This window comes from Coturnix japonica, chromosome 3, assembly GCF_001577835.2.
Source record: "Coturnix japonica isolate 7356 chromosome 3, Coturnix japonica 2.1, whole genome shotgun sequence".
Classification (NCBI taxonomy): Eukaryota; Metazoa; Chordata; class Aves; order Galliformes; family Phasianidae; genus Coturnix; species Coturnix japonica.
Genome location: NC_029518.1, coordinates 81,722,920 through 81,750,619, shown reverse-complemented (window position 1 = coordinate 81,750,619; position 27,700 = coordinate 81,722,920). Strand labels below are relative to the sequence as shown.

Genomic DNA, 27,700 nt, shown 5'->3' with positions numbered 1-27,700 from the left:
CCTAAGGGCAGGTAAGATACAAGGAAATCCAAGAGTTCCTCCTTGGAAAGAAAACCTGCTACTGTAGAACAGAGGTCAAAAGAAAGATACTAGAGCACATTAAACAAACCAGATACACCAGAACTGAACTAACTCTACATTACAAAATGTATTTTGAAAACAAAAACAACAGTAGCAGCAACAGAAATCAAGATAGTCTAAAATGAGCCTATGATTGCTAAGGGCTATCTAGCGTTTAGTAGCAGAAGGCAGCATAGCCTGGAAGGTCAATGGTATCCTGGGTAGCGTCAAAAGAGAGACAGCCAGCAGGGAGACAGAGGCCACTGCTCCCCTCTGCTCTGTACTTGAAAGGCCCCATCTAGAGTACTGTGTCCAGGCCTAGGGCCCCTGGCATGTGAAGCTTTTGGAACGGGACTAACAGCATACCAAGAATTAAGTTTTTCCACCATTCAGAACATCATATTCTTCACAGCTGCATTCCCTGAACATGGGAATACATGGCAGAAAATAGTGTAAGAGAAAGATCATACAATCATTTTACCACTCATTATTTCAAGTATACTTGTGCAAAACATTTCAGATACTGCCCTCATTTACTGTTGCTTTATTTCCAAGCATATCCAAGTGTACTTCGTGGGAGGAATACTTTTGAATTATCCAGAGAAAACTTCTACAGCAATACAACAGTACTGAAATTTATTGCACTCAAAGCATCTTAAAAAATATATATATACATATAAATAGTTGGTTATTTCCATTCAAGAAACAGGAAATAAATTGATTTTTACAGGGAATTAAACAAAACTGCACCAGTTGCCAGAATATTACTGTTCTTTCCCTTTCCTACTGAAGGCAAAATGGAATTTTCTTACAATGTAAGGCACAGGCAATAAAAAAAAAAACAACAAAAAACCACATTACAGAAAGAGAATTCAATTCCCAAATCCCAAACCTTTAGTCTTCCATTTAATTATTACTTATAAGTGACAATAATGGTCAAAAGATTGTTTAGCTGATTAAGCTGAACTGAACTTACAAATTCTGCAATGTATAAACACTTTGATGTTAATATGTCTCAAAATCCCATGGATGAAAGTTGCCAGAAAGTAAGACTGATTCAAGCACCCCCCATCTGCACCGCACTGAGGAAGACAGAAGTATTATTAATGTTGTAGTTAAAAATAGTAGTCTCACATAAGCAGACCTACAAACCTGATGAAGTAACAGTACAGTAAAGAAACCTCCATTTCTAAGATCCAGACAACTGCCTAGCTACATCAGTGTCTTGTTAACACTAGTAGATGGCTCTCGCTGGAGTACTGCTGCAAAAATCAGGTTTTGTTAAGTATAAATATTCATGTGGCATATGGATGACAGCAGGCAGAGTCAGATAGGTTCAAATAACGTTTGAGTGCTCAGAATACTAGTATGTGATTTCACTAGCTTCATTGTTTTTACATATTGTGAAAACACAAAGGACTCAAGTATTTCATTTCTGCACAGGAAGCAGGGAATTGGGAATATATTCACTAGAACACATAAAATTGAATCTCAGCTCAGGCAATGGCACACAATGCTCTCTCCCTGCAGTGGGTGCTGGCATATGTCCTCAGAGGATGCTGAAAGGTGGTTGATGTACCTTCTTTCCTGGCTCAGTGCCCTAACCTCAGCCACTACAGCGCAAGTTCAAAAGAGCATCCTTCAGACAGTAATGCAGAAACCTCCCAACAGCACTGCCTCTGCTCTGAAAAGCATGAGCTCAGCATAGCAGAGAACCCTTCCTGGTTGTCAGGAAAGACTGTTGTCACGCTACCCAGAGTGATCACATTTAAAATGCCGACTCTCAATAGCACAGCCAACCTTGAATACACTTATCAGTTATATTTTTTGAATGCATGAAGATAGCAATCCTAAGAAGATGAAGTTTTCTTATACTTGAGAAAGGGTGATCTATCAGAAGCTATTAAAAAACACTACTTTTGAAGATTCCCAGAATATGGGAAGTTTATGCAAAGTAATTAGTTTGAATTGTTCAGACCTGCTTCATCCACTGCCTTAAGACAAGTGATGCAGATCCAGGTTTCCCTTGCCTGCCTTTACATAGTGACAAAAAGGAATTTTGAAGGGAGGACAGGCTGAGGGAGTTGGGTTTGTTCAGCCTGGAGAAGAGAAGGTTGCGGGGTGACCTCATTGCAGCCTTTCAGTACCTGAAGGGAACTTACTCCCAGGTGGGGAGTAAACTCTTCGAAAGGGCTGATAATAGCAGGACTAGGGGAAATGGTTTTAAGTTGAAAGAGGGAAGATTTAGGTTGGATGTTAGGGGGACGTTCTTTACTAGGAGGGTGGTTAGGTCCTGGAACAGGCTGCCCAGTGAGGTTGTGGATGCCCCGTCCTTGGAGGTGTTCAAGACCAGGTTGGACGGGGCCCTGGGCAACCTGATCTAGTAAATGTGTATGTTTGGTGGCCCTGCCAGGCAGGGGGGTTGGAACTACATGATCCTTGAGGTCCCTTCCAACCCGGGTAATTCTGTGATTCTGTGAATTTCCCTATCTCAATAATTACTTTTAAATCTTGTAGACTTTTCTACCTTCCATACAAAAATCTGTTACAAAATCACTCCCTTAGATGTCATAATGAATATATATATATTTTTAAACATGCTGTCTCTGCCAGCTGACATGCTGTTAAAACTTCCCTCCAATTAAGATGCTTAAAGTTGCATTTCTCAAATTGTTACAACCACAGTGTCCCAAAATCTTAAATGGCAGGAATCAGTGGCTTCAGTCTTCCCAATGCTTCCAACTGAGCAGTAATTCATTTTCTCCAGAGAAGGATAAAGTGCAGGCTAGCACCAGGGACAACTAGATACTTTTACTAAAAGCAAACTAGCTTATGGATAGGTAGCCAGCAGAGTGGCTATTAAGACTTGCAGTGACTACTAACATCTGCATTGTATTCAGCTGTCTCAGAGAGGTCAATCACCTACCTACTTACAAAATTACATATGGCATAGTAGCAAAAAAATAAAGAGCAGTCAGGGAGAGTTATAGGATTTTTTTATTTTTTTAACTATATGTTTTCAGTGAGTCTATTGTCCCTTACAGGAGTTAGGAGTTTGATACAGAAATCACTCCCAGTTTTCAAAAAATGAACACCTAACACCCCACTTCTTCTGCAAATCCCTCCCAAGCCACCCGCCCCCTCTGACTGTCTATAAACTACAACATTCTGCTGAATGACCTCCACCATATTTTTGGGAGCCAGCTGTCATATTCTGAAGCCAATAAAAAGCTTGTGGACAGCGCCAGATTTACAGCATTAAATCTCAAAGGGGGCAGTGTTATTTAACCAGAGAGTGGTGCTATATGCCACTGTTAATTACAGATCTTCCTGCTGCAGTTTTTACAAGAAAGTAGGCCAGCAGGAAGTGTCATTATATTACAGTCTGTGGCTCTGTGCATGTGTTCCGAAGATGGCAGTCAAGAGACATCTTTTAGCATTCTTCACCATCTTTTTCCATATGAAAAAAACAACTGCTTAGCTTGCATAGAAGAATGCACTATGTTACCATACGCAACTGCTAGAAGAGAAAGACACATCTACGTAGAAAGCAACTTCAGACAGAAGTAGCAGTTTCTGGTGTTTGTGATGACCCATGTTCCTTCTCAACTTACCTAATAGAACTAGAAAAATATTAAACTGTCCTAGCTTTTCATCACAGCCATTCTTGCTATTCACCTGACAAAGCTTTAGAGGACAAGGCAAAAGGGAAAAAGCTATCAGGGAAAGACAAACTGATAAGCAACCCATCCATTTTTTCCAATAAGGAAAAAGCACAGAAAATTAAGCACAAACAACCTAACATTCACACACAACAGTTTAAATACAGTCCTGAAGGTACACTAAAACCATATGCACTACCTAAGCAGAAGCAAACTGTCTTTATATCACTGCATCTGATCATTTTCCCAAAGTTTGCTGATCTCAAAACTTGTTGTACCAATCATCACATTGCAAAAACAGATCTAGTCCAATTTTATGAGATTGCCTCTTGGTTAACACTGGAAGATACAAAATGCTTGGACTTATTTTTTTCTCCCAGAACTGTGCAGTCATCACTGTACTCTAGTATACCTTCTGCAAAACTGGCTTTGAATTGCTTTGGTTTTGGAGAAGAATAACAGAATATAACATACATACATACACAAGTTTTCCCCACTATACGATTATCTATTGATTTTCAGGACCAGTTAACATCCATCTCCATTTTTGTTTTTAATCATTAAAGCCCTCTAGCCAGGCAATGCCTAAGGAAGCTATCAAAAGAAATTCAGGAAATAACAAGAAACCCATTTAAATGTAAGCATTTCCTAATCCAGCTTTAGAAACTTGACAAATTTGATTAAAAATCCCAGCTGAAATTAAAGTATTAGTTTGATTGAATTAAATGTCAAAATGAAGACTTCGTCCATGATGTAGTAGCATTTAAATATGTCAGAAAAAAAGGTTATGCAATTTTCAATGATGATTCAAACCCTAAACAATGAAAATGGAAAAGTTTCAGCATCAAAAATGTATTCCAAGTAAAAAACCAGATAAGAAAATCATTCTTACCTTCATAGATAGCTTTGAATCCTTGAGCACTGACAGCAAAGTCTGTGGTGAAACAGAGCGTGAGGATAGAACCTGTACTCACAATAGATGATGGAAGCTGAAATCCAGATAACCTGTTCAATAAAAGAGGTACAAATAATTAAAACCTTTTAAAGAGATAAATTAAAACTCTCCTCTCCCCAGTAGACATAGTTAGCCTTATAACTCACACCTCCAGAAGAAGAAGCATAAGTAATTAAATAAAACTTTGATATATTTTAATTTGGATAAGTAATAATTTCAGCCTGGCTTTATTTCAGACTACCTTTAACTCTCACATGTGAAAATGTCCAAGACAAAAATCTACACCTGAATTACACCAGTCAGCTGCTGCCTTGTCTTTACAGTTTTGAGCTTTGGAAAACAAACAGCAACTTGGATGAGTCAGAGATCAGAACGAGTGAGAAGAGCTTTAATAAATAAAGATAAAGGCATATAATCAAATCAACGTAAGTCATGAAAGCTTTCTGCAGTTTATTCCTCTTTAAATGTTGTATCCAATGCACTAATTAACAACTTGCTCTAATCTTTTTACCTTCTGTGTGCTCATCAACCTATTACTTCTATTTCTTTCCACCTCATTTACTCCAATTCTGGACCTAACCAATACAACTTTCTCCTCAAGCCCAAAACTGCAGAACTACCATGCAGCTTGCCACATCTTACATTCAGGTTCTGTATTTTCTGTCACCTTCGCTATCTATTTAGATGTTACAGTTTTTACAGAAACATTCTTCTTGTCCTATTTAATAAATCATAGTGGTGATCACTACTGCCCTGCATCTATATTGTACAGCTATGACAGTTCATTATTAATTTAGGATATGTATTTTCTGATCTTACATGCATGTTTTCTCTTTCTTTGAGTAGGGTTTCAAAGTACTCTGTTTTAGGAAACTGTTAAGGAGGAAAAGCAAACTGAAACGGAGAAAGATACAACTTAGCTTCAACGCTCCACAACACGTAAGCAAGGAGAGGAAAAAAAAGAAAGAAATAACTGAAAAAGAAATGATTATATAAAAGCAGAACTACGCAGCTTAGCTACGTCATTCCTGGTAAGTATTTTCTCTGCTTTGTAAGGCTTTGGTTCTTAATGACAACAAAATTGTAAGGGGTCTGGAGCACAGACCTCATGTCATAAGACATGAAGAACAGTGGAGGGAACTGGGATTGTTTAGCCTGGAGAAAAGACGACCTTATTGCTCTATACAACTACATGAAAGGAGACTGAAGTAGGGTGGGTGCCTAACTAACAATAGAGGGAATGCCCTCAGGTTGTGCCAGGCTGGATATTAGAAAACACTTCTCTACAAGAGTGGTTACATGCATGAACAAGCTGCTCAGGGAGGTTTTTAAGTCACCACATTCAAGAAATGTCTGCATGTTGTACTAAGGGACATGGTTTAGTGGGGAAATACTGGTGGTAGATGGATGGCTGAAATGGATCATCTTGGACGTCTTTTCCAACCTTGACATTTCTGTGATTCTGTATATGAACCTACTAGAACCCATTTGAGCTGTTGTTTCTAGGGCATCCTGTTTCGATTCTATTATGGTAATAAGCATCACTCCTACAGTGTGGACTTGTAAAGACAAGCTCATTAACTAAAATAGCTTCTGTAGTATCCCCTTTGAAATACCAGATGACCTTTTCCTCTAATTGACATTGAAATTTACATTAAAGGAAGATAAATGTGTTCATTCACAGCTTTAATCACTACACCTAAACTTTTTGCAGTCCAAAGAATAGGTAGATATGTAACAGACTTGAAGAAAATAATACACTGGTTTAATTTTATTTTTTTTTCAGCATATTTATTGTTACTGCAATCCTAAAAAAGAAAAAAAAAAAAATCTGTGTTTCCGTTGTTTAACAGATTATCTGAGTGCCTTTGCAGTACACTTGCTGACATAAAGTGACATCAGATGCCAAGAAACTGATAAAAACTAAATAGCAGATTAAAACCTTGATTGTTATTCATATACTTCAAAGTAATTTCCAGAAGGAAAACACTGTTAACATACCAAATCTTTTTTTCTCCCCCTACTAACATTTTCACTGGGTAATTATACCTGATGAATCATTACTTGTTGTGCACGTTCATTTTATCATGCAGAAGAAATCACACACCTTCCAATGTTTTTATATATATTCTGGAAATATATGTTGGCAATTAATTTTTAGGCCTTTACTGCAACCAGAATGGGAGCAGTTCAAGAAGACAGGTCTGTGCTAAGAAAGCCCCACTAATAAAACTGCCATTCAATAAACTTGCACTGCTTCAAACTGAACACACAGAGAAACATTAAAATACTCTCATTTCCTTAACTTTCAATAACATGAGTCTGCACAAAGCACACACTAAAACACCTTTTATCCATAGATGGACTACAGTTGGCTGGTCCATAAGGAAGGAACAGAACCTATAATAGAAAACCCAATGATACACCAGTACTGAAGCTAGACTTTAACTGAAAAAAAGCATTTCTTTCTGCATTGTCACTTTGTAGATCTTGTAATTCAGACATTTCTAGTAAGGTCTACATACATACATTATATATGCATACATACATATATAAGATACAGCATAGCAATAGTATACTCAGCAGATCCACTGGCTCTGCTTAAATCTCCACTTGTGAGGAAATATCTGGGGACTCCCTGGTACAAAACAGGCATTAACAGGCTGCAGCAAGTGCGGTGCAAGGCTTCCAAGGTGCTGAGGGGCTTGGAGCACATAACGTACATACAAAGCACAGATGAGGGAATGGTCGTTGAGCCCTTACCAGACAGAAGCTAAGGGTAAAATTTACTGCTGTCTTCAGCTCCCTATTGGGGAGGTATGGAGGTCAGTAAGTGTTACATGAAATACTAAAGAGCTGCCTGCCATCACTATCATAACCTTTCAGGATTTACACACTACTCCTAAATTTTTAATGTGAATGAAGGCAACCATAAATTCAAACTTCCCACGCCACACAAAAATGCAAAGCTACAGGAAGACACTACCTCAAAAGTTACACTGATAGCAAGTGATGCAAATCAAACAGCACCCTTATTGCAGCTCCCTAGAAACTCCTTGCTACATCACTGAAGGCAAATACTAAATAAAATACACTGAAATATATTTAAAAGGTGCTATCTTAAATTTGGCTTAACTGGAAATTATCCCAGAACTACAATACCAAGAAAGAGTAAGAAAAACTCCATATTCTAGGTAGCCAACATCACAAAGTCAGTAAATACATATTCTATTAGGGGCCAGAGAAAGAGCAATCAAGATATGACTGCAGATCCCTGTCATTTATTACGGATATAGCTCATCAGTGTTTTTGTAGTGTGTTGGCCTTGGTGTACAGTTGAAATAATACAAGTATAGTGTACAATCAGAATAATACAAATATAGTTGGAAATAGCCAGAGGGTATCTAAGGAAAAGTAAGGAAAAGGACTCACCAACTCTAAGTCAGCCTTCAGTCAAGATGGGCGCTCACTGATGTCGAGGGCTTGCCACAAGAACTCCACAAAGGAGCAATCTCCAGAAAGAGATGCTACCTTAGTGGTGGTCAGCCCTAAAATGGGATCTAGGAGAGGTAAAAATCAACCTCTACCCCTTCTTGGAGCACAGCTGAATTACCTTCACCTGTGCTCCCACAGCTGACTCATCACTTGCCTCAGATGGTTAATCAGAGGTTCAGGCTGTGATCAACAGTTTCCCTTACACCTTGGCCAGCTCCTAGACTCCCCACCAACCCCTGTTGGAGCCAGCTACCCTGAACCCTCCCCCTCCTGCAACCACAGCTGCCAGCACTCTTACTCAATACTTTTGTAGCATTCTCTGCTCACATCATCTCTTCAGGTGTGCTTCAATTGTATGTACTTTAAAGCCAAATTTTTAATATGCCATCCTTGTAATTTTAGCAATTAGTAGCCCGAATCAGTTTAAACTGCTTGAACTTAGCCAGAAGGGAAGCTAATGCAGTAATTTAAGATACAAAGGTAACTAAAGTTTTACAACAGAAAATAGCTGTCTTGCTATTTTGTGCTGACCTTCAAAAAACAAAATAGCAACAACAAAAAAAACCAACAACAACAACAAATACACTGTACTATAGGCATGTGCATGGAATTGTGTTTGCAGCCTATTCTGTAGCACTGTGCAAATTTCATGCTTAAGGTTCTTTAACTTCTTTAAAGGAAAACAAAACAAAACCTTAAAATCAGGTATATTAGGTATATTTCACTCAGTATAATATTTTCATTGCATGCACTTATGCCCTATGAGCCTTTTAAAGATTTTTGCTTAAGAAAGCAAGTAATCCATGATATTCCTGGGATCCTCGTCACTTCCAGGTGCTGTGGGGTTCTGCAGAGGGGCAGCCATGTTCCCAATTTGTTTGCCAAGTTCTGTCAGAAACTTCGTAACTTCTACAAAAGCCACAGCATTACAAACATAGTTGTAGGATATGTGTACATAATATGACCTTTTATGAAGGGTCACATCTACGATCCCTGAAGATTGAGGGAAGATTCAGAGGTATTATTTTAAAGCAAGTAAAAGTATCCTACAGAACAAATAGCTAAGAATAAAGCATGCAGCTTTGTCTGACTATGCACAGTACTGCAGTTCTATCATTTAATTAAGCCTTCTCCACAACCAACATCTTTGCATAGAGTCTGGAGTTGAAAGCTGATCATAAGTAAACAAGATCACTTCTCAAGGTTTATTGGTAGTATATACCTTATGGTGAATCTGTGCAGATCAAAATTAGAGTATATGACGTTATACAACTATTCTTAAGTAAATTTATACTCATGAATAAAGTCCACCAACAAGGTATAACCACTAAGAAACAAATGAATGCAGTATTATCTCCCATATCCTGGAGAACTTCCATCTCCCTTGTTCACTGCTTTAACTTGCTATTCTGGAGGAAAGCTCAGTCAGTGCTAATAATTAAGAAAGAAAAAAAAAAAAAAGTTTTTTGCTAGCTTTATTTTTGCTCACTCTTCTTAAAACAAACAAACAAAAAACTAATAAAATAAGCTGTCCATAGTTGTTCCTAAGGGTCACGCTCTTACTGGCCTCCCCGTTTCATTAAACAGACCCTGAAGGAGCCCAAGGAGCATACTCCTAAAACATATATAGAGATTGCTCCTCATTTTATTCGTCATCAAAACATGGCATCCCTGGGGCCAGCTCCTGTCTCTACTGGCTACCAGCAGTGAGAAGAGTTACCATAGATGAAGGCACTTAATAGTACGTAAAGCCAAGAAATAAGCCTATTTCATCAAACCAGGCTGTAACTTGCCACATACAAAACCACGGAAGACTTATTTTAATAATTTACATCAATTCTGTTACAAGCAAAAAGTGAAAGATCATCTCATATATAAAAGCACAAGCTACTATAAAATTAGTACAAGATCTACATTTTGTAAATGATTTACTAAGAGAGAAGAGAGGGGTTGGTGTATAAGTCCCACTACACCCCTCCTCAATGTTTTTCTTTAAATCACATCACAGAAAGAGGAAAGACATATAAAGCAAATGGCCTAAAGTCAGCTTTTTCATCCAGAAGCTCTAATTTGGTGACTTTTATTAAATGCAAGTTAACCTTGACTCAATCCCCTTAAGAAATAGAGGAAATGACGCAGTTGATAGAACCACAGATCAGTCCTCCACAAAATAATTAATCTTTGCTTTCCACCTCTCCAGCATAAAGAAAATGCCCAGCAACAACTCTTTACATTGATCATCTTTCTTTCCTAAGAAAACAAAATAAAATGCCATACCTTTTTCCTTTCTCCAGCAATGCCAAATCTCCTGTACTATTCTCCACAAATACAGACTCCTACTTCAACTCCTCTCTCACATACCAGGCCTACACAGCAAAGACCTTATGTTGCTACTCTTCTAGTTCACAATATCCCACTCACTACTACTAATACAACTAGTCTCTCAAAGCTCACTTCACTCGTAGGAATCTCCCCACCTGTTCCCTCAATTTCTCATTTTAATAATTAAGATCAGGTGCTTCTCAGTCTTTCTAATTAGATTTAGTTAAGGTGTGCACAGTTCATAAGCAGGGCATTAGTCCATGCTCATATGAAGGTTATATTTAAACAACGTGCAGTATGAAAAAGGCTTATTTCTTCTTTGGTGCTTTTGCTCCTGGAATTTTACATTTACTGTCTCAGTTCTGAATAGGCAAAAAAATAGTTTTTAATTCAAGCCTATCACATAACTATTTCACATGCACTTTTTCCACAATAAAGTGGAAACTCCTGGTATTTCCTATGAATTTGGCTTGGCTAGATAATAATTGTAAAATTGCAAAATGTTCTCTTAGTAGGGGAAAGAAGGAAGCAACTAGAGCAAAAGGCTCATACAGTAAAGGCCAAGGAAATCCCTATAACCAAAACTCACTGCATTTAGGTAGAAAGCAGAAAGAAGATGCAGGGTTAACAATTTTGACAAACTTAAGAAAAAAAAGAAGCTAGCTTCTCTAGATAAGCACCATCACAGCAGCAGCACCTCCATCCACTGCAGAAAATCCTAAATCTGCAAAGCCTGTGACTGCAGCTAGCAGATACTCCTATGCGAGCAGAAAAGCATGACCAGAATTTTCCAGCACCAAACAAACACAAATCTATGAGGGAACTGCGGGTGTCAAGAATGTGGTGGGAGTCAGGGCTCTGGCAGGGATAGCAGCTGCTGGAGGATACCTGGCAGGTTGCAATGGCTGCCTCTTCGTGGACGGAACTGGGATCATGTGGAAGTTCTGATATGGCTCTCGCATGCTGAGAAGGTCTTGTACAATGGGAAGTGACATTATTAAAAAGAAGTTACTTCAGTTACTATAGAGCTAATGACTCTGAGCTTAAGAAAAGAACCCAAGGTTTTAATAAGATCGGGTGTTCAGGGTTAGCAATTATATGAGCAGACTGCTTTTCTGCCTCCCAGCTACAAACAGCTAACAACATTTCTAATTTAACAGCAAACCTTTTTTCCAGTGTAAGGCAGAAAAATTTTCTGATGTGGATTACATTCCATTTAAAATGCACATTTGCACAATAGTACACAGATATTAGACCAAAGACACTTTTGAAATATACTGGTATATGAACCCAAACACACACAGTAGAAGTTACACACACAAATAAGAATGTGATATTGTCCAATTAATTAACTAGTAATTATGCTCCAAATAGGTCTTATTTTAGCAAATCATGTAATCATCTTTCATGGATGGAAATATATCTTCTGGACCTTGAGCCCTACATGTTTTAGCTCAATAATAAAAGTCAGATGAAATTGGTAATAAAAATACAGCACTAAGACCATTGTTGTTAGTAGTTTACAGTTGGGAGTTGGAATGAGATGATCTTTAAGGTCCCCTACAACCTAAGCCATTCTGTTCCATGCCACCCACACTTTGTCAAACAATTTAAGATATAACTGTAGAAACTACTTGTGTTACTATGTTTAAGCTTATATTTCCATGAGTTTTGTCTGATTACAGTCACATGTAGGTGTCACTTTCAGTCTTCTTAAATGTAGATATGTTGCATTTATTCACAAAATGGTATACTGACCCACTATTTTATGCAACTTCAGTACTGAAGCTAGTTTTGTATTTCAGAGTCATGAGTCTTTAAAGAGAGAGATAAATAAGACTGGAAACAACTCTGCAGCAATCAACAGTTGATTCAACTTCAGAATAAATGAAGATGTAATTTATCTGAAACATTGCTTTATGAATCTACTCTATATCACTCATAATACTGTAGATTCCATTTATGCTACCACTTGTGACTGGTTTGGAAATGAAAAATGTAAATAACATTTCATCTGAAAGGAAAGAAAAAATAAATAATGTAAAAAATAACCCCAAAGCTCAAAACCGTATCATAGGAACACAAATGGCTCTACTCTAAATGGAGTTTGTAAAGGAAAAGGTCTGTAAAGAGCACTCTTTTTTTCTTCACAGACCAGCCACTAATAACTAAAAAATCACCCACATTTCCAGTTCCCTGGGTTTTACAGGCTCACCTTTTATTACAGTATCAGAGCACCTCTACAAAAGTCAGTGAAATGAAGCCAGAGAAAATGGAAATGGAATGATAACAAGTGGTTTAGAAGCCACACAACATACAAAAATAGCCTAAGGGTGTAAATAAATCAATTTCTGAAACTTTATTTTAACATTTTTACAAATTGGATTACAGTGGTATTGCCAGTTTAAATACTAATACTAATAATAACCCTATTCTAGCATTTTGGTGTCACTTTTTTAGCACAGATCTTGTGGCAAATAAAATATACCACAAGCATTTGAATAGATTATTTTTTATTACAAATAGCATGTTTTTCCTTTGCAGAAAGAAGGAAGTATCTAAAAAAACACTGTCCAAACATTAATGTATTTAACAACCAGCTTGGATAGAGCTCAGTGTAACTTCTGTAAATAAAACAGAAGATTTATGCCTAGCAATTTATTCCAGGAATGCGCACAGGTTCAAATGTGTTCTTTGTGACACAGTAAAATTTTGAATACTCACATGTAATGGTTTTGCAAATTTTCATTATCTCTTTTGCACAAGTTAACTGTTCAGATACATTCAAAATAGATAATAATGTCCTTATCATAGAATCATAGGATTTACTGATCTGCAATGAACTCCAGGGATCACAGAGTCCAGCTGCTGGCCTCACACAGAAGCACCCAAAATTCAAACCAAGTGTCTGTGAGCACTGTCCAAACACCCCCTGTAGTCCAGCAGCCTGGGGATGTGCCCACTGCCCTGAGCAGCCTGTTCCATGTCCACCACCCTCTGGTGGAGAACCTTCTTCTGATATCCAGCCTAACCCACAACTCCATGCTATTCCCTCCCGTCCTGCTGCTGTCACCACAGAGAACAGATCAGCACCTCCCCTCCACTCCCCAAATGACTGAAGTAATTTCCAGATGACATTTTTTTCCCTCATGCTGCTGATTAGAATTTTTAAAAAAAAGAGAAAGCAGAAAGTGATACAAAATTAAAAGCAACCTAACTAAATGTGGTTTTTGTTTGTTTGTTTGTTTGTTTTTTAATATCTCTTTTTAAAACAAACTTTAAAGCTGACCTCTATACAGGACTGATGTTTTACAGAGATTGATCAACCCTCAATAGATCAACCATATCTAGAATATTCAAAATGGTATGACTCAACTTTCCACGTCTTATTTTCCCATTTAGAAAACAAGGAGAAACAACCTAACAAAATCCTTTTGAAGACATGGAATTTGCAAACTGTAATGAGAATTAGGGGCATAACATCAGTATGTTCGGTACTTCAGATCAATAAGAAGTCCAAATAATTAGCTACTGTCTTGTTTTAGACAGCTCGTTATGGCCAATGAAACACAGATCTCCAGATAGTTAGGAATTTGACAGGAAGTGTTTGTCAGAGCTAAATGACAGAAGTCTGTACTCCAGAAAGCACCACCAGTGAAGTCATTCCAAAATCAAAAGCTTTCGAAGCAATCAAATGAGACCTTTCCATCACCTTCTCTGTCTTTTCAAAGTACTCACATTTTCAGTGTAAAGAATCTTCTCCAAGCATTACTACATGTTATGTGTATTGTAAGTGTGCCCCTAGGACTCTTTTTCACTCAGTAAAAAAAACATTCTGTTTCAGAACTGAGGAAATGATTTTTTTTTTTCACTATCACCTCATTATGACTTTCTTTTTTTCTGAAATTAATTGTTCTGACAGCTCTGTTTTAAAGGGGTCAGGCTTTGACAGTTTTAGACTGCAGAAAGCTCACTATTTTAACTTTCTCCTCCCATGTCTTACTCCCAAGAGTGTTATGACATTCTTTTTTTCTAAGCAAACCTTTGAAGTTTCTACACATCCTACTAGAATTTCTGTGCAGTGTACATCACTTAATACTCAAACACTTCCTGTCAAAATTGTCGCCTGGCTTGTTTGTCCTTTGTAGGAAAGAAATCTAGCGGGAATTTCCGTGGGTCATAAAATTCATTTTATCTAAATTTAACTTTTTAAGAAGTCTTCTACTGACAAGTAGCTTTGATGGTTTCAAATGGCACTTACAAGAAGTGCCTGCTGCTACTAGAACAGAATAATGGCCAATTCTCAAAATGTCTGTAATTATGTGAGTGCTTTGGGATAACTTTTTTTTTTGTGTCATATATCATTAGCTCATATTTTCTTCCAGTGTATCACTTATATTATTCAAAATCTTCCAGGAGGTAAGATTTGTAAGTTGTTGTTTGGGTAGTTCAGGGCTTCACTTCAGGTATCTTCTTTATGTGGAGTATGAATACACCATAAAGGGAATGGGGGTAGCAATGCATATAGAAGAATATCTGACATGGGCAGTAAAGACAGAGACATGCTAATGATTAGTGTTTCACCACTGCATTCATTTCCAAAGCTAACAGGGGGGACGTAGGGGCAAAACAGAGATGCTATTTCTTGTTCTTCCCCTAACAAGGATGACATACTGCAGCAAAGATCCAGAATCCTAACCGTAATCCAGAAGCTGCACGTTTGATACCTCTGGGAAGTTGGTACTGGTTATTAGTATGTACTGAAGACCTTCACTTTATATCTGTGCTGATATGACCAGCACTACCAGTACTTAGCTATCACATTTTGAATGTCTTTATTATGCTACACTAGCTAGCATTCAATAGCCATTACATTTCTTTGGCATAACAGTTAATGAATCTCAGAGTACACTGGCTTAATAACAAGCTTTACAGGTTGTGAGTTATTTTTCTTAATTTTGAGAGCAAAAATCATTGCAATTAAATATCAGTTTGCCATTATTTTTCAGAACATCCTTGCCTCATGCATAACCTGTTCCAGAATATGGTGTAGTTTATTGGACTGAATTCTTTTTATGGCGCCATCTTGTTGATGTACCTTCTAATCAATAGTTCAATATATTCAGAAGTGAAAAAGCAGAACAATCTCATACAAAATTTAATAGTTAATAATTTTTGGTAGCTTCAACCTGAAATATTACATCCCAAAAGTAAGTTTTGAAATACATCTTACTGAGAGATATTTCATCTCTTTCTTTCTGATCATTTTCTGTGCTTATATGTTAAGTCACCTCAGCAGAGGGTTGCCCTCAGATGCATAATTTGATGGTTGAGCTCCTCCTATCAGAAAACTCTATCTTGTTCTCCTGTCCTTTAATCCCTACATATGTAATATATCATTTCAGGGCTTATGATCATCACTGACATTATCTATAGTAATATGATTTTGAGTTTGGAACAAATTGTTTCTCATGGATGACTTGCCTAACAACTGTGTTTAGGTGAGTCATATTTTGGTAGTTTAAAATGTTCTCATTCAAAGTATTTCTTCTAAGGAAAGGATGCATGCAAAGTCTTTCCTGCTCACATTTCTAACTTCCACAAACTTTCTTTTAAAATTGTATTATAATATTTAGACATTAGTCCCAAGCAATGGGCAGTGTCTAATTAGCTGAAGCAATGTGAATACTGGGCAAACTCTGTCTATAATGTATATAAGATTTCTGCAGGAAAATGGTGAGCTAATACATTTCATAAATATTGTATTAATTTTGTAATATCCTGCAGACACTTTTGAGAGGGGTGCCCAAAATTGCCCTTACCCACACTTGTCCAGATTATGCAAGATGCTGAATATCTGAGCACAGGTAAGAGTTTTCGTTTTGTTTAACTTTAATACAGTATTTTATATCATTGGCATCAGATGATGCTGACAGGTGACCTGCTTGTTTCTGACATGAATTTTTACAGGCAGCCTGCATTCTGCCTTACTTTTGTAAGTACCCACAAAACAAGAAGGGGAGAGCATAATAACACTATTTAACATTGTGGAAACCAAGGATGTATGTTTGAAGTCAATACTGAAGTAATTATTGTTTTCAGTTTTATGTTTCCTGTTTTAACTCAGAACTTTACTCCTATTTATTTACTTATTTATTTTATTATTTTATTACTCCTATTTATTTACTCATTTACTTATTTTCTCATTAATTTTAATAGGTTTTTAAATCAAAATAATGCAGCTACATTGTTACCTGCTCCTAAACATAAAACTTATCTTTCATTGATTTTTTTATGGAATGCTATCATGTAATATTGCAGAATGAGAGCTCTTTCATCTTTTAATTTTCATATATTTGGTAGTATTGAAAGCTTTTATGTAGTCTTTGTCATTTTATCTGGGATGTATTATTTAATGTTGTATCACCACCTATCAAAATAATCCATATTTACTTGTGTATCAGTATCTATTCTGTATGAGCTTTTTTTGTTGTTGTTGCTTTAATGAACACCATGTTAAAACCGAGACCAAGTGGTATGGGAATACAAAACCTCAGGGAACATTTATTTAGGAATAACTTCAGTGTATTTCTTATGACTCGATTTAATCTTTGTTTGTTGCATCTTGGCTGGTAATAGACCACTTACTGCAGTACTTTCTGAATATGTGCAACTGGAGTATGTTTCCCTTGTTCTATGAAAGCAGTGAGATGTAATTTTTCTTTAAAAAAAACTTCAATTTTTCTTTTACTTCTTGAAAATAACATGAGTTCATGGGATGCCATCTTTTGACTGGGGCTTTGGAGTCTTTGACAAATAGTGAAGAGAAACGTGGACACATTTAACTCTCCTGAATCTCATGAGGTGATGCCTGGAAGATAGTAGCAGCTGCAGTAGTAATGTCTTTATTTCAAAATAATCCTGAATTTGCGAACTATAAATTCTACCAAATTTACTACATGCTTATAAAATGTTGATAAAATGGTAAATTTCCCATTGAAAAAGACTCCTCGGTGGAAGAGCCCTGAGTAATGATATCCATCATCTAGAACACAAATTATGACATAAATGAACAGAAGTGTACATATAATTCTACAAGCTATAGCATCTGAGAGTTACATTAAGTGATTGAAAGATGAGAAACTTAAAGATCCAAAATAGATATTGAGAAGAAAACAAATCAGAAGTGAGAAGCTCTGAATTTTCTAAGGGTTGGATTATATTAAGGGGAATAGTTAGGAGAGAGACCACTGATAGTATATTCAAGTCCATGTTCTTGGATTATTCTCATCAGAAATGTTTAATGATAGCTTTAAAACAAAAAATAGAAGTAGGAAAGTTATAGTAGGAACAGCAGGAAAAACAACAAAGTTGTCTAGACAAGAAGGAGGATTAGAACAATTTATAAATTGAAAAGCCTATAGACATCTCTTAAGATGAAGTGAATCATTTTTCTTTCATTGAATCTGTTGGAAGCTGACCTCATTTAGAAAGATAAAATTATGTGAAATTAATAATATGTCCAGGGACCAATAAAAAGGAATTTGGAGAAGAAAAAAAAAGAAAAAAGAAAAGAAAAAAAGAAACAGCCATTAAGATGCTTGTGGGCATGAAGACACCTCATGTTAGGCAGAGGATGGGGAAGCTGGAGAAATGAAGGCAAACGTATGACTTGGAGCAGTAGTTTATTATTCATTCTGAGAGGATTTATTGAAGAATAAGGATGTATTCTCCTTAGAGATGCCCAGTGAAAGGATGAGAAGATAATAATAATAATGATAATATATATATATATGTCGATTTAAAAGATGAAAAATTGAATATAGGAAAGAAATTCATGAAAAGTACTGAACTTGATCACATTTCAGTGCTGTATTACTATTCAAACAGATTTTTTTCTTGGGAAAATAATTCGACTTACTACACAAGATTATACTAGTCAAGCTTTATGCTATTGTTCATATGGTTAATTTCTCATACCACAAGCTGACAGAAGCAGCTTTTCCTGCTTGAATTACAGTGATATTTTTGGGCCATTTTCTCAGTTTGTCACACCTCAACACCTGTTTTTCTGAGAGGTACTAATCTTCAATTTTAGGCTAATTATATTGGTATTGTGGAATATTTGCATAGTAAAAAACATGTTTTGTGAGTAAACACTATGCTGCTAACACTGCAAATTTAGCACTAAAATAACAGTTGGAAATGCCATGGTGAATATCATATCATAATGACAAGTCTGGACAAACCATTAACCTAAGCTACAATAACAGACTGAAAAAGAAATATCTTTGGCTGCTGCCTTGTCAAGAGAGGAATACAGGAAAGCTCATATGCTCATGCTCAAAGGAATAATTGGCTAATATGTTTTTAAAATACTGATATTAAACTAGACATGGTTATTTCCAGTAAAATCTTTAAAAATATTATGGTATTAAAATATCACCCTTTATACTTGATATATCTCTGAACAACACTATACTGTTAGCATGTAACTAAAACACAACTGACTGACCCTTCGTTTGCACCAAAGTTCTTTAAATATGTAATGATAGTACCCAACGTGTATAATCAGAATTGAAAATCATAAATAAATCTAGCTCAAAATAAAGTGCCAGATAAGCATGAAGCATTAGCATTCAAAAGCAGTTTAGCCTGACAGAAGCACAAGCAAATCAAACCATGAATTAAAAGTTTACAAAAGAATAGTTAAGATTATTGTTTCAGCTTTACATCTCACCAAGACTAGGCACTCAGTTCACAGAAGCTACTGCAAAGGCTAATAAAGGCGAGAGAAAAAAAGAGGGCAGTGGTTTCCATTCTTCCATATTTTGCAGATTATTACTTCTCCACCATATTTTTCTATAGACACAGATCTATTTTAACAATTCCATACAAGCTAGATGTAAGTATTTTCTAATGTTTCCACTACTTCCTCCGGAATCTATTTGATGCAAAATTAGCATGGTTTAGTGTATAAGCCCACAGATTCAAATCACAGAAATTTTCAGTCTTTTTTTTTTTTTTTTTTTTTTTCCCTCTGAAAAAAAGAGAAAAATGGGGTTAGAGATTAAAATAATGTTATCAATTTGCATTACTTCTTTTGTTGTTGTTGTTATTATTTGCTTAACCTGTTAATTCCTCCAAAAACTGAGGAATGTAAATGATTTTGTGTGAGTGTCTGGGGGTTTGGGGGTTGAACAGACAATTGTAGGACAGAAGGAAAGTGATGCATATAGCCAATTGCATGCTGATCTAGCAGAAAATGCAAATGTAACTATTTAAATTGACATTTATCAACTTCTGGATTTCTAAAAACAAATATCCTAACAAATTGCTTCTTCATATGTATGAAATGGAAAAAAATATATTCCTTAACTACCTGTCTGTAACTAGGTAAAGAAAAAAGTGGAGGAATTCATTTCTTAAGATGTATTAAGATAGGAGAGTAACCAGGGTTTATGATTAAGGGTGTAGTGATTTGATTTTATTTTAACACAAGCACTAAAAAGACACATCGCAAAGAATCATAGAATTGCTTAGGCTGGCCGGGACTTTTTGGACCCATCTCGTTCAAGCCCTGCTCAAGGAGGGACATCCTGGAAGGAGAGGTACATTAGTGAATACTTTTGCAAAAAGAATAGAAGAAAGATTTTTCATTGGGATGTCCATTGAGAACAATGATCAGAACCATTCAGTAATATTTGAAAGATTCTGTATTTCTTCTAACTCGGAATATGGAATGTCCGACTAAGGCATTTCATACATGGATTACACTGTCATTACCACTGTGGTGTTGTAGTACTTTGGGGGTCAATTATTTGGAAATGTTCCTTGTTGTTTACTATAGAACATATTATTAGCTGGTCCTACTGCTTTTTGAATAGAACACTATTTACTAACAAAACCAAGAACTTTTTTCTATCAGTAAAGCAATGCAACGATATTTGTCTAATCTTTCCAAGTTTCTAGAATCAACTATTCCACTACACACTTACCCATAATTTGCTGGAAGATAGTAATTTTCAAAATTGATAATGTTCTCTTCAGGTTGTTTTGCAGTTTTGTTAAATATTAATGCTCTTTGCTCTAATTTATTTTTCTTCCCCTTCTAGCCTTTCATTATGGTCTTTAAACTATTCCACGTCGGAGGCTGCACTGCTGAATCTCAACTAATAATTATTCTGCAGGTAAGCTATCAGTACCATCAATTTTTTGTCCTTTGGGATCTTTCTGAGCTATCTTTTAGAATATTACTTCTTTATTATTTATGTAAGAAATGTAAAAGCATTTGCTGCTACTCGATAACCACTTCTCGCTTCAACAAGAGTTTAAGAACAAGTAGGCATTGGCACTATTACAACTGAACACTCATAACTTACCTCCACTGACAGTAACTTGTGACTAACGTGAACAAATGCACATATAATTTTCAAATCATGGTGACACAATCTATTAAGTTACAAACTGCAATAATATCAGAATATCAGATGCTTTGGAGTGAAACACTGTGGAAGTTGCCATGACTGTGACTAGTTCTGCTACACAGATATTACATCAAAATATATGTAGGAACAGCTAAATGGCCAGTTATATTTGCAGACTGTACAAAATCCACAAGCAAAGATAAGTTGATTTTTCAGAGTATAAGCAGGTTTCCCTAAAGATTATAAAGAACTTTTTCCCAGTACCTTTCTATGTATCCTGCCGCTCTGTGGACTTTTCTCTGAGGTAACAGCATCCCCATGATGAAGTTTTAAAAGCCAGTGCAAAGCTTACAGTGAAGACTGTGATGCTGCCCAGCTGTCTTTCATGTCACTAGTTGTATTAGCAAATTGGGTTATGCTGTGCAGTTTGGTTTTGTTGTGAGCCCATCAATGTATCCACTTGCTGTGTGCAGGCCTGGCTCTCCAAGAAGTTTTGATGAAGAAGATATTCCCAGTGTTTCAGAGGGGCATTAGTTTAAAAACCAACGCATTATCTGCTCCAACAATGAGTCATGCAGTGTGCATACTTTGTGAACATACAGTGTGAACTTTGCATCATATGCAACGAAAGTGCTTTGCCCAGGAGCAAGACTTTATGCAATCTGAAGCAAAGCCTCTGACCCCACAAAATACAGATGTGCAGGAAGCTCAGCATCAGCCACTTCTGTCTTCCGATCTGTTCCTATTACACCTAATTGCTTGATAATGCATAAACAATCTTTTAGTGCTCTCAGTTTACTGAATCATTCACATCTAAACAGTTCTGCTATATTTTTTTAATGCAAATAAGGCATAAAGGAAGCAAAGTGCCTGAGGGAATTTTTAGGTAAAACACCAACTCAGCGAGGTAGGATTGCCTTTTCTACTTCAATCTTTTTTAGAAATGGCCTTTAGTTTCTTATTTTATGAGTAACCATGAAATATATGTTACGTACACACACATACATTGCAAGTACATTTACTTTGTTTACTATATATTTCTATTACATAATTTATGTTAATTATTTGTATCAATGTCAGGTAGCAGTATTTGGTTTCTGGGTCTATAGTGCTGCCTGCTGTGCATTCAGGAAATCTGTACCCTGGACATGTTTGCATGCCAGTAATCACTGGAGCAAAGCAACTAGTTGAAGGGATACTGGCTACCCTCCTGTCCTCCAAACAAATCATATCTACATAGGTTGCTCAGAAACTGATGCCACCTATTTATTTTCTTAGAAACTACACAAAGAGCATGATAACACTATTTGATATCACCAATTCTTTGTTACAAAACACCATTTTTCAACATTGCAATCACCATTAGCCACGCATTTCTGTCAGCAATGAGAAAGTGCTTGCACGTTGCTCTCATAAAAATCTTTGTGGCCGTCATTACATGGCTTGTCTTCCACTGCACTCACTGTAACCACTGCCTAACTATGCAAACAACTACTGCTTGGTGTCCATCAGTGTTCAGCAAATGTCAATAAATGCCAATCGGTGCATTTTTTCTGCATGGAGAATGTCAGTGAAAAACCTTTCCTTCATATGCACTTCCATAATCTTTGAGGTCCCTTCCAACCCAAGCCATTCTACTATTCTATGATTCTATGAAAACTTAACAAGGCTTTCATCTAAAATGATACTGGGACAGACATCACATCCATATTTTATGTAGCAACTCTGAGACTAGTACCCTAACCTGGCAGTGAACTGCTTAAAGTCGAAGCTTGAGAAATTCATCATTTATATCTTTGTATTGAAAGAGATACTAAAAAAAGAATAGTAGAAATCCTGAAGTAACTGGAACAACAAAAAACAAAAAACAAAAGAAAACAAAACAAAAAACACAATAAAACAAGTGAGTATTCCTGTACATCTACATTCAGGTAAAGATTATCATCTTCCAAGGCCCTTCCAAAGCAAATGACTTTTGTCATTGGCTGTAAATGGAGGCTGTTAATTTAGAACATCAGCATCTCAAGTTATACAAAAATGTGAATAATTTACATGGGCCAACTTCTGTTCAAGTTTTCTCATAACAACTACATTTCACAAAGTATTAGCATAAAACTAGCAATATCATTCTATTATTAGTTTTGTAATGCATAAGAAAAACATGATCATTTCATTGAAGTATAATATTCTTCATTTGAAGAATTCAGTTGCATGAATCTAGAAATTAAAATATGAAAACCTATGAAATGCTTTTTTACACTGTGGCAAATTATGCTATGGAAGTCTGCAATATTGGTAGTGCAGTATTTTCCACAAGAGCAAGAGCAAGAACATAGAATCATAGAATCACGATGTTGTAAAACACCTCCAAGGTCATCCAGTCCAATAATCTACCATCAGTATTTCCCACTAAATTTCACCCCTTAATGCAACATCTAAGCCTGTTATGTATATATAGCCTGTTGAATGCAACATTCATCTTGTGGATTGCAGAAACTGTAGCTCCTTTCATCAATTCTTAAATCTGTTGTGGGTACTTAGGCTGGCAAAATGCACTCCTGTTGTGAGATGATGATAGCTAGTAATATTAAGGATATGTGTTTGGATCTATTGTCAACAAGCTCTGTATATAAACAATTAAAAACAAATATATAAGTTAAGCACGTTGTAGGAACAAAAAGTAAACTTAGTCAATAGAGTAAAATAGTTATCATTAGCTGCCATCACTAAGGCATTGTGACATTAGGCTCAGTGAAAAATAGAAATGCAAAGGTGATGGTGAATAAAACAATTCAGGCTTTTAAATACAGCTCATTATTTTTTGTCCACGCTTCAATGAATGAAATTAAAGAGTTCCAGTAGCATAATAAAAAAAGTCCATTTTACATTTCTCAGTAAGGTTTAATTTTCCTACCATATATACAGCACAACTAGATTCAGCAGGAAGCTGCGCCTTGAAGAAATCTTGATTTTATTAAGATTTCAAAATGCTTCCGTAACCTAAATTATGATAAATTTATTCAAATAATGTTGATAGAAAAGAAAAATGTTATTGTTATAAAAAGCTTGATTACTTCTAACTAAACCTCGCAGAACCTGAATGCAATGTGAAAATTTCTTACTTACAGTGGAAATACACAATTTGAAATGAGCCTTTTCCATTGATTTGACTATTGTGATACTGCAGTTTTTGAATGGAAGAGGGGGAGACACAAGTATCCTTTATTTGAATATATTCCTGGCATAACAGGTGTTCTTTAGAGCAGATTACTTTCAAAGATAAAATGGCAGTCAAAAATATATCAGCAAACCTGTTTGCTGTTTGTTATTTGTTATTCTGGGAGATGCTTATTGCAATGCTGATGATCTTAAGCAGGATTCTCCTGGGAAATGCTTTACCTTTAAATGTTGAAGGGCTAAATATTTGAATAATTATTTAACATATTACAGTAGTTCATCATGTGTACACTGCAGTTTAAGAAGAGAAACCATTGACAATGTGTAACTAATAGAAAGGAAGTGACTGATGTGAGGACTGTTTGGGTGGAGTCAGTCGTGCTGCCTCTGGCAGTGCTGAGGCTGTGGGTCCCAAATAAGCTTCCCACAGACTCTGAATGCAGTGATCTTCAATTGACATGAACTACCTCTATAAAAAGACAAAAAAACATATTTTACTTCTGGACCCCCAATATCAATTTGCACCTTTGAATGGCAGTCAACATTACCAGAGGTCAACAAAATAGCTTTTGTTTCTAGAGGCTCGGCCTGCTTAAGCGTACAAGCTCTCCTTCTCCTGTCTTCCAAGCCTCTCTCACTTCCAAGCCTCTCCCATTTCCAAGCCTCTTTCGAGCCTCTCCATGGCCTTTATTCTGTGGTACTCTTCCTTATGTCCAGACAGAAGCTGCCTGGAATTTATGTCTCACCTAATGAGGCATAAGCTAGGCTATTTGGGAATGGGTTTTCTTGATTTTCTGTATTTATGGGATGATGTAAGAGAAAATAAAAGCAGGGAGCTAAGACAGTTTCTTCAGATAAGCCAGTCAGATGAAGAGTATAGTATCTCAAAAAAATATTTTATTTGTCCAGATTTGAAAGACTTTGTTCTTCACAATCATAACTATAATCAGAAAAGAATTCTGAGCTGGCTTGCATGCTTCATTGCCTCTCAGTCATCTACTAATTGTCCTGAAGATTTGACATGAGGATGCTGTCTAGTCCATGCAAAAATGCTCTAAATTAATGCACCCTTTGGGAAAGCAGAATTAAGGTACTTGAATCAAAGAGTCAACACTCTGTCAACATCAAGAAAATCACCTCCACAAGCCGCTTTCTACTGAAGTCCTTAAATTAATTAGTCCCTCTACATAAAACAACAACGTCCAGGTTAAACAAACTCTGAATTACACAAAAGAAGCCAACAAATCACTTTGGTTTTGAATTAAGGACTGAGTGTTGCTCATTTGGGCACTGGAGGAGCAATCAGATGATAGAGAAAACAACTGATAGCCCACCTCTCACAAGGATCTGATCCACTAGTTTCACTGTGATTCCCAGAAGCAGATTTTCTATGGGCATGGATGTATGTGGAAGTCAAGGGATAGCAGATATAAGAAGTTGTGCAGGTAGTCTGATTTGTGACAGTATGGGAGAGGTAATGGGATACTGTCCAGCATTCTCCAGTGCGGGGAAGGACTATAAACTTTGAAGCAATCTCGTCAGCTCTGAAGTCACTTTCTGATGTGTATAAATCTAGATTTGCCAATGCCTAGATCCAGAAATGGGTTTTGGTTTTCTGTTCAGTGTTGGCACTGTAAGTTGGAGAAAGAGGTTCAAGATCTCTGTAAGACTTATAATGGTGTACAAAAGCATAGGAAAAAAATAAAAAATAAATAAATGGCACACATAAAAAATGCCCTGGAACAACTATAGGCAACTATTTGGGTTTTCTTAATCAGAATGTTTTTAAGTATACTATTGATAAGATTTAGCAGCCTTTGAAAAGCAGTGCAGCCCCTATGAATGGCTGTTTTTGTCTGACAAGAGGGGACAGGGGAAGCAGCCTTGAAGAAGTACCAACTGCTCCTGCATATGGTATTCGACAAGAAAAATATTGAGGGCAAACACATCTGTGTTTTGTATTAGGCACTCTGTTATCAGCAGTTGCTGGCCCAGAAGTCAGTTCCATCTGATTTCTGCACCTGAATATCCTGGTCTGGTATAAACCAGACACAGGCAGGCCACCCAGAGAAGAAAGGATATGAGAACAAAGGCAAGTCTATGGTGTGGATTCCAGTCCACCAAGGAGACAATGCCAGAGAAATGGCTAGAGGCTGGCTGTAATCTGTGCAACAAAGGCCCAACCAGGACACAAACTTCCACCAGTTCAAGTCCTGGGGCAGCCTAGGAGATGGGGGCCATAGGAAAGGCTGGGGGCCAACACATACCCAATATAGATCAGGCAAGAAATGGTGGCTTGGAGATGAACTGAATCAGGGAACCTGCCCCTTGGCAGGGCTGCCGGAGGCCCTAGGAAAGAATGATCAGAAAGAATGAGACCTAATGAGGGGTGGAATTAGATAACTTTTAATGTTGCTTCCAACCCAAGACAGCCTATGATGACGATAGTGGAGCCTTCAGGGCCCTGGAAAATGCTTAATTAGACTTCAATTCTTAAAAAATAAAAAATAAAAAATAAATTTAAAAAAAAAAACTACATTAAAATGGGTTATCAAATAATTGTCTTTTAGTGCAATACAATTACAATTGCAAATTGTTGAATCACAATGATTAAACTGTTCTGATTCTTCTTTAATGACTGTTTATTGATACACTGGAAAAAAAAAAGTTGCAGTTATGTTCTTTGAACTACACAGAAATAGGAGGCTGAAATGATACTGTTGATCCTACTGAATATTTAATTTTCAGAAAAAACAGGTAGGAGGAATTAGGATCATGAGAGGCCTCCCTAATTAGGAGTTTTGCTATTTGTCATAAACAAGTGAATTATAGGTATACACCTTTTATCCGGAACAAGCTATAATTAACTGGGGAATTGAACACTGAATGTATGGTAACTTGATTGTCTGGAAAATACAGACAAGTACCAGGAATTATTTAGTATTAAACACTTTGATGAGCCATTTGTGAGATTAAGTTGTAATAATAAAGTGGAATTAAATATACAAAAATCATCTGTACAGCCAGTAAGAAGTGCAAAAAAATATAATTCTGTAGCATCAAAGACAGATGAGAAATGCTCGGAAAATGAGCACAAAAAGAAAACTGTATTTGTGAGGTCTGACAAATAGGCTTACTGGAACTTCCTGGTTTGAAACACACGTCAGCCACAGTTGTTGTTCCACTTCTCTGAGGTATCTTGCTCTGTGGAAGACAACTACTTTGCTTTCAAGAATACAAAACCAGAAGCCTGAGTTTCTGTCAAAAGATACCCAGTGTGAGTGAAAAAATAAAACAGCAAAATTAAAGAATGTTTCTTATATCCTATCCAATGTGAATTAATGATTCCTTTACCTGTGCTTATTTCAGTCTCTCTCCGTTTCTAGACAGACAGAACTGAAACTGGCTCAGGAAAAAAAAAGAAATAAATAAATAAATTAAAAAAATATATATATGTAAGGAAATTATTTATTTGTTCTCCGTAGACTTGTTAAAAGAAAAACAAACAAACAAACAAAATTAGACTGGAAACATCAGTAAGTATTCCTGAAAATTAGTCTGCATTTTCTCCATTGATCTTTTAATTATTGTAATGTTCATTT

At 36.4% G+C, this 27,700-nt stretch overlaps 1 protein-coding gene across 1 annotated transcript in view; it reads right to left on the bottom strand.

The window, feature by feature from the left end:
• The window catches only part of CSMD1 (CUB and Sushi multiple domains 1), an 883,217-nt gene that overhangs the window by 574,833 nt on the left and 280,684 nt on the right, over positions 1-27,700 (bottom strand). Inside the window, exon 3 of the mRNA XM_015859302.2 lies at positions 4,615-4,727. Coding sequence (XP_015714788.1) covers positions 4,615-4,727 — 113 coding nt within the window. The remainder of the gene's footprint in view (positions 1-4,614; positions 4,728-27,700) is intronic.